Below are 8,349 nucleotides of genomic sequence, written 5' to 3'. Positions count from 1 at the left end.
CCTACGTACACAGTCATATACAAGAACCAGCTTTTATTCTCGACCGGACTTAGTCCTTAGATCAAGACTGGTTTTAATCAGAACAAATTCAATGTTCATTTCAATGCTTGTTATTCTCTCAGGTGCCAGGAGAAAAGGTTCCGTACAACTCTCGCTTACTCTATTACACATGTCGTATGCATTGAGCGATTACTTCCCTTTGGTTATTTGATAAGAAATAGAAAATAAGGAGCTCAATATTAGCTGATTCTTCAAAGCTTCCTTCACATACAAAGTAACACACACATGAATACAAACACAAAGCCTGTATTACAACATAAGATAAAAATCAGGGACACATAATTCAGAAAACTTCCATAACACAAACATTTAAACCAGGAATGATGACACAAAGTGCTTTCCAAGAGTGTTATTTGTGACTGATCATGCCAAAACATCTTGACAGTACAGGCAAATACTGTGAAACTTATCTTACGTCCGGACGGACGGACGACTCGGGTGAGTACATAGACTCACTTTTGCTTCGCATGTGAGTCAAAAATCAGGGACACAGAATTCAAAAAACTTCCATAACACAAACACCAGGAATGATGACACAAAGTGCTTTCCAAGAGTGTTATTTGTGACTGATCATGCCAAAACATTTTGACAGTACAGGCAAATACTGTGAAACTTATCTTACGGGCAGCTAATTGTACAGTGGAACCTTGTATTGAAGAAACTAGCTTTCCAAGTTTTCAGTTCACAATGTATTTATGTCTAAAAACAATTCCATTTAAAGATGGTTGCTCTCATAGGACGTGATCTGCTTTCAGTATATTTTTATTTTTGTGTTAATAGTCAAGATCTTTTGAAAGGTAGGTTCCATTGTACCCACAAACGAAACAAGTGTAAAACACAAACACTCACCAGTAATATTATTTGAGGTTGATTTGTGAAACTCTACAGCAAAGGAACACATGGAACGTAAGTGGCTGCCAGGGCTCTCAGTCTGACTTTCCTTGTTTCAGTGTCTCTCATTTGTGTTGACAGCATCGATTAGCAGCACCTTGATAAGCTACACAAAAGAAAAGAACATTGTCAATAAATAATATCCTTTTACATCAGTTGGTCTTTTTTACAGGTAAGTTCACGGATAAATCTAAAGTGCATTTCAGAGCCGTGTTCATCCCAGACACAGAGGACAATCAGCCAGTTAAACCTGCATGAATTCAAAATATATGTGGGTCAATATGTTATGGCCAGAAAACAATGTTGGTCTCAGAAAACCTCCGAAAACCCCTGAAAACCCCATCTAGACTAACTAAATCTATCTTCAAAGTGAAGTATTGGACATGCCTGTAAAAAGTAAGCCTGACTCGTGCTACATGCACCCTTATATTTGTGTTGAGAGCCGGATTATCGACGAAATCGATGCAACAATTTCAATGCAAGGGAGCTAGGTAACTACTGTTACTCAAAAGCACAAGTACTGATGACGTCATGTGATTAGTGCTTTCGCTCCTTCGTAAATCCTCGCACAAACACGAAAATAAAGCCATGAACTGTGAAAGTTGCAAATATAAGTCATGATTGCAAACATTATGTAACAAAACACGATCTAAGGACAAATGTTCTTATTTCTGATGAGGTTTTCGGGGGTTTTCGGAGAGAAGTAGTACCGCAATTTTGTATCTACAAAAATTCCATGGGGTCAAAACTATGGACATTGAACATACAGGCCTGGAGTCTGCATACCTGACCTATTATGACGGAGGCTGAAAATACTGTCAGACTCAGAGCACAGTTTAGGTTCATAAAACAACAAAAAAAGGCATCCAATATTTGAAATGCCGAAGCTTTTTGTCGAATAACATTCAAGGGCGGATCTGGGGGGGATGCAATGGGTGCAATTGCACCCCCCCCCCCCCCCAGCGGGACAAAAAAAAAAAAAAAAAAAAAAGAAGAAAAAAAAAAGAAGAAAAATGTATCACCTGAAAATAGCACTTTACACGCTCAGATTGCACCAGATTGCACAATTTTGCAATCACACACACACACACACACACACACACACACACATACACACACACACACACACACACACACACACACACAGTGACACATACACAGAAACACACACAAAAACATTCATCATCAAAGGAAGCCTTAATCATACCTTTGCAGAACAGAAACAGCCAAGATCAATTCCCAATAGGAAACATGGTCCGAATGGTCAGCCGCTGTGTACTGGAAACATAAGTGGCCACACTGTTACTTATTTTAATGTAACTCAGAATTACTCAGATAATTCCACAACTTACTAACATCACATAAAACACGCACACACACACACAAGCCACATTATGAGTCTGTATGGTTAAAGCATGGAATAGATTATAGAGGCAACAAAAAACCTAAGTACACATATACCTATAATATATATAATATGCTGTTCTTCAGAAGTGTTCAAATTAGAACATAAAGCCCCCAAAACCATCAGATACACACATTTTTACACAAAAAAGTAACAGAAAGCCAGAGTGATCTTTGAAATTTAAACTGCACACACAGCACAAAACACATACACTGTGTACATGAATAATAAAGAGGCAACTGACCTTTTCCAATTCAAGACAGCTGTGAGTGTGATGTTTCCATTGTGGGTGTCTCATCTCTTCTTCTTCTTGGCGTTCGCAGAGGTTACACAATCAGTCCAGCACTGGTGATAAATGTTGTCGTTTTCTCCAACTCCTGTCGACTGCCGTATAGTTTGGTCTGCAAGGGAGTTGGTGACGGCCACACTTCTTTTCGTTCCTCATCTAGTAAGGGACATCGCTGTAAGATGTGTTCCGCTGTTTGGTCCTCTTGACCGCAGGCACAGGTTGGTGATGGCGCCAGCTTGAACTTTCGGTTCATGTGAGCATTGAGCCTGTTGTGGCCAGTACGCAGCCTGATGAGGTTGACTTGCTGCTCTCTGGACATTGTGTGGTAGTCATCTCTGTTTGTCCTTGGCCTCATCAATGCCTTGATGATTGTCTTCTGCTCACTAAAGCTGACACTGTTTTCAGGTTGGTCTTCCACGGCTCCTTCTTTTGCCAGCTCATCTGCCCTTTCATTTCCTGGTATCCCACAGTGTGCTGGTATCCACTGGAGGACAACTCTTCTGGTTTGTCTGACCATCTGTAATGCTTTGGCCAGCTGTGGGAGTTTGTCGTTCTCTAGGGCCTGAAGGACTGAAAGGGCGTCCGAGAGGAAGACAACTTGGTAGCAAGGGTCTGCGGAGTCCTGAACCAAGGAGGCGGCCTGCATGAGAGCTTCTGCTTCTGCTTTATAGTTTGGTGTCTCATCTCAAGGCGTGACATGTTACAACAGGATCCAGCTGGTATGCATCTGTAATAATTCAAATATCCTGCATACATCAGTACGCACTGTGCAACACAAACACATTTTATTTAAAACTCTAAGCATCGCTGTTTAAATTATAATTTGAGTCTTATGAGACAGTAAAACACACACCACTAACTATATGCAGTGGAAAAAACCCACAAAAAATACCATTGAAGCTCGATCAGTAAATGAAATGATTTCTTTTTTGCCTGTGCGCTGAATTCCAAAGAATTTGAACTTGAGTGTAAAGTTAAAAATAACATACTACTAGACCTATACTATTTTTCATTCTTGCTCTACTTCACATCAGTGAGCAAACTACTTTGATCGACCAGTTTGGGTCACAAATAAGCAAACACACATATGGCATTTCCAATACCCGGGAAAATAATATCTACTCGATTCTTAACTCGACTAGAACAGCAAAATACAATGCGCCCCATTCAATGCACATATTAACACTCAACTTAGAAGTTCAACTTTAACTTGTTCAAGGATAAAAAAAAACAAAAAAAAACAAGAAATGTAGGTTGTTGGAAAGCTTGTTATTGACAAAACAATACATTCCACTCTCCAGTCACAGATATTTCGACCCAGCTGTCTTTTCAGTGCACAGATAAACCAATATTAATTCAACAGTAAAAGACTGACCCTTTCATTGTTTCAATTCGCATCACCAAACACTGACAGACTGCATGAGACTGATCGAAGGTCAACTTCACGAAACAATTAGATCTAACTTGGCTGAAAACGGCGCCTCTGCACTTACCAAACCTTGATACGCGGTGCAGTGAACAGAATGCTTCGATACTATGCCTGCAAATACTTTCTTAAATAATGAAAACGTCAAAAATAGTGAAGAAACTTACCTGTCAAGCATTCCTGTCGTCAGCTGATTTTTGTTGACCGTTTCAATATCGGGCTTGCAAAGGAACGAAAACAGAGTTGTTTCCCCTCGTAATAGCAGACGACATTGTCACTGCAATGCTGCTTTTACACTGATTCTGTTACTGAAACGCAGTTTTGACCTTTGTAAGTGTTCTCTCACACTGTATGCTACCTTTTAAATGCAGATCTACAGATTGTGAATTCTAGAGAGTCATCTACAAGCAAAACCAGTCGTGAGATAAGATTTCGAAAAACCGGAAGTGAAGATGTCGGAGCAAAATGTTTCGAAAAGAAATTAGCGCTGATAAAATATAAACATGAGTTTGAGTTTTCTGTGGGATCATCATCGATTTTCTTTCATTTTTCTAACTGAGAATTTGGCTTTTCTTTAATTTAAAAAGATTCAGAGGGACTGTGAGCTAAAAGATTGCACAGGCTAGGGCATCGTCGCCAACAGTAATGACGTCAAATCTTGGACCTAATATGGAGGTCCAAGGTCAAATGCAATAGAACGCGTCACACAATGACGAGAAATATAGCGTCATAAAAAGCATGCGTATCGCATGCGAGACGAGTTACAAAATCGTATGCGTATCGCATGCGTTTTCACGCATGAAAGCATGTCGCATTCACGTATGCGATACGCACTCGACTCGAGTGCATAAATCCGTGTTCGATTTTGTGCATGCGTGACGCGCTCGATTCGAGTGCAGAAATTCGTGCCGAGTGTTTTACGCATGCGATCCGAGGGTGCAATGTTTGCTGGGTAGTATAGATAGATTCCTACTTACATGGTTTTTGTGGAATGAGTTACCTCCGTTTCTTGAGAAAATTCCAGATAATTGACCAATTGATCATGCTACGCCCTTAGATGCGGTGTGTTGGTGTGATAAGAGTTACCTCCTGTCCATGGATAACAAAAGCAACAGTTACCTCCTTTAGCTTTTAGACATTTCTCGAACTGACCAGTTCATTTTCATTCTTTATTTCTTCCCATTATAGGAGCCATACAGAGTCTCCAATATGCCTGGCATAGTATACTAACAACAGATAAAAACCAGGCACTGAACTGGCCTTGCACTATATAGGCTGTATTCAATAAATGGGAGGTCCATAATCTGAGAAAGGAAACAATGAATTAAAAAACTGAAACCCAGGTGCACATCTGTGGGTCCTAGGCAGTGTGCATGCATGCTATCTTTTTCCCACCTCTTGCCATCTCCGATGTATGGCGACGACAGACCGCGAGACAGACAGACACACAGACATACGGACAGACACACTTACATCTTGTTTATATACATATTAGATATAGACAGATAGATTACCCGCTAAAACGGCTTCAAAAACTGCCTTTTATGCCTTCTGAGAGGATTGACACCTACACCGCGTCCTTGGTAGACAAGATATGTGAACAAAACTGACTGATTTGGATGCAAATTTGATTGTTCTGTCTAAGGACATGCTACACATGTTTTGTTTAAGCAGTTCTGATTTTGTTGTTGTCAATTTTAACACGGGAACATTGATTTTGCGAATTTAATTTTGGGGTGTGTGTGTATTGTAGGTTCCACTGTATGGACACTACGTCATGTAAATTCAATCTGAACAAGTTAGGGGAATATACGGCCTTTCCATATATTTGGTTTTCAAAATCAACGACCTCATCAGAAAGATCTGCCCTCAAACGCATGTGTACAGTTATTATATGACGAGTAGTGCAGTTCATGTATGTACATGTGGTACACACGTTGCAGTTAACAACAGCTTGTTCACTTATATGATTGTTTAAAACGTTGGTAGATCATATTAAAGAGGGATTAAATTCGCCAACGACGAACTTTACCTCAATGACAAAAATGCATTTTTACGATTTTTTTTTTTAAGCTTGTTTGCCTGCGATCAAGAATCACTTCATCCTCACACACTTTATGAGGAAGTGAAGATAAGACAGCAACTACACACTATTCACTAATCAAACAGCCATGAAGTGTCCTCCACAAATCTGCTTTTGATTTTGACGTGCTTTACCTGGTTCATATTTTACAGCAGTTTGAAAACGACGTAGGCACTAAATACAGAGCTGCTCTGCAAATGTGTAAAATCTGTGTATAATCTGAAAATGGATACGACAATGGATATCAAATCTGTGTAAAACAGGGCTCGTTGTCCACACCTATATTGCAGCAATATGAGGACAACTTGGATTTCCATTTTTAGGGAGGTGCACCTATTTGCGGACATCCATCACTATATTGCAGCAATTTGCGGACCAAAGGCCGCCTATTTGAGGACGTCCTCAGATAGTCGCATTTTTCGGCCGATGTCCGCAAATTGCTGCGATATAGCGATGGACGACCCCATTTGGTCCCATTTGGTCCGCATATGGTTGGAAATCCACAAACACACACACACACGTGCACACACACATAAAACACGCACACACACACACACACACATAGGTGGTTTTGCAGTCATTTGGGGTCGGCTGTGTATCAAAATGCCATCTTGCTCAAAACACAGGCATTTGGGGTCTCTTCTGTTTTATGTGTTAGAAAGTTTCTTAAAACTTCAATGAGCGTTAAATGCCATTTTAAAGTGTGAAAACTCATTCCAGGAGGTTATTACATAAAATGCAACCTCCAGCGTGATTTTTTAGAAAAACAGGTATTTGGGGACGATGTTTGCTGTACAGCAGTGAAATGGGGACGTATGTGGCCACAAAGTGCAGAGCTACAATTACGTTATTGGTGCTATGAATGTTTTAGGTGTTAGAAAGTTTGTTAAAACTTCAATGAGCGTTAAATGCCATTCTAAAGTGTCAAAACTCATTTCAGGAGGTTATTACATAAAATGCAACCTCCAGCGTGATTTTTTAGAAACAAACAGGTATTTGGGGACGATGTTTGCTGTACAGCAGTGAAATGGGGACGTCCAAAAGTGCAGAGCTCCCGCAGAGCTATATGAATGGTTTCATCACATACATGGCGCTAGGCGACATATGTTGTGAAAAATTTTACAAATCACGTTTTTGCGCCCGATATTTTCTTGTCATCTCCAAAGTCAAGGGACAAACACGAAATTCCTTGACTTTTGGGGTAGCGCGACTCTGTTAATTTTAAGAATTAAAAAAAAAAAAAATTCATTACTAGGATGTCTCATCGTTGGGAAATTCCGGTCGCTTCCTCCGAGTGGAAAGCTAGCAGTGACAGAGTCGCACTACCCCAAGTCAAGGGATCTATTAGTCCTGTTTCGCCGTTATCCCAATTCGCCCCCATCCCATTTTGGCGACATTTCTCAGGCCAAGTGTCATTTTACCACCATATCATGTACCATTAGCTCCACATCCCATTTTGGCGCAATCCCGTTTCGCCGTTAGCCCATTTCGCCCCCATCCCATTTTTGCGACATTTTACAGGCCAAGTGTCATTTTACCACCATGTCATGTACCATTAGCTCCACTTCCCATTTAATTTCACAACCAATTTTCTTCACATGCAAGAAACTGACATGCTTTTCGTCCTTAAATAATTTCCCTTCTTAATTTTACCAGGAAACAACATTTCAGTCTCGAGTAAATATCGAGGGGGAAATATGTACACAGGCGAAAGATGAAATCGTGACACCGGCCGAGGTTCGAACCCACGACCTCCCGACCACTAGGCTAACCGTGCCGGTTTACCCTTGAGTGACAGACGGACAGACAAAAGAATATACAGACAGACCGTAATTAACACAAACACACACACTCAGCAGAGCAAAGCGGTATAACACACAAACTCAGCAGAGCAAGGCAGTATTACACACACACACTCTGCAGAGCAACTAAGTCGGTGACACACAGACACAGGTATTTGGGGACGATGTTTGCTGTACAGCAGTGAAATGGGGACGTCCAAAATTGCAGAGCTACGGCAGAGCTATCGCTCTGCGCTCTGCTATGAATGGTTTCATCAGTTACATGGCGCTAGGCGACATAAGAGTATTTCCAATCCAGTCAGTAGCATTCACGACCCTGACAACGGATGGTTTGAGTCTGATTTATGAGAATGAGAATGAGGGAGAGAGAATTGTATTAAATTGAATTGAATT

General features: G+C 40.7%; 1 protein-coding gene across 3 annotated transcripts in view; it reads right to left on the bottom strand.

Moving 5' to 3' along the window:
- The window catches only part of LOC138973163 (uncharacterized), a 6,161-nt gene extending 1,141 nt beyond the window's left edge, over positions 1-5,020 (bottom strand). The window contains exons 1-4 of one of the 3 annotated variants that reach the window (XM_070345842.1): positions 4,239-5,020; positions 2,601-3,372; positions 2,159-2,229; positions 910-1,057 (exon numbers count right to left, since the gene is read on the bottom strand). In XM_070345842.1, the coding sequence (XP_070201943.1) occupies positions 2,683-3,291 (609 nt within the window). In that variant the 5' untranslated portion in view covers positions 3,292-3,372; positions 4,239-5,020 and the 3' untranslated portion in view covers positions 910-1,057; positions 2,159-2,229; positions 2,601-2,682. Of the gene's footprint in view, positions 1-909; positions 1,058-2,158; positions 2,230-2,600 lie in introns of all 3 variants that reach the window. The other 2 variants (XM_070345844.1, XM_070345843.1) reach the window with 2 other exon arrangements.
- Positions 5,021-8,349: the final 3,329 nt, after the last annotated feature.

Source organism: Littorina saxatilis, linkage group LG8 (assembly GCF_037325665.1).
Source record: "Littorina saxatilis isolate snail1 linkage group LG8, US_GU_Lsax_2.0, whole genome shotgun sequence".
Classification (NCBI taxonomy): Eukaryota; Metazoa; Mollusca; class Gastropoda; order Littorinimorpha; family Littorinidae; genus Littorina; species Littorina saxatilis.
The sequence above is the reverse complement of the archived record's forward strand: the minus strand, read 5'-3'. Positions and strand labels throughout refer to the sequence as shown.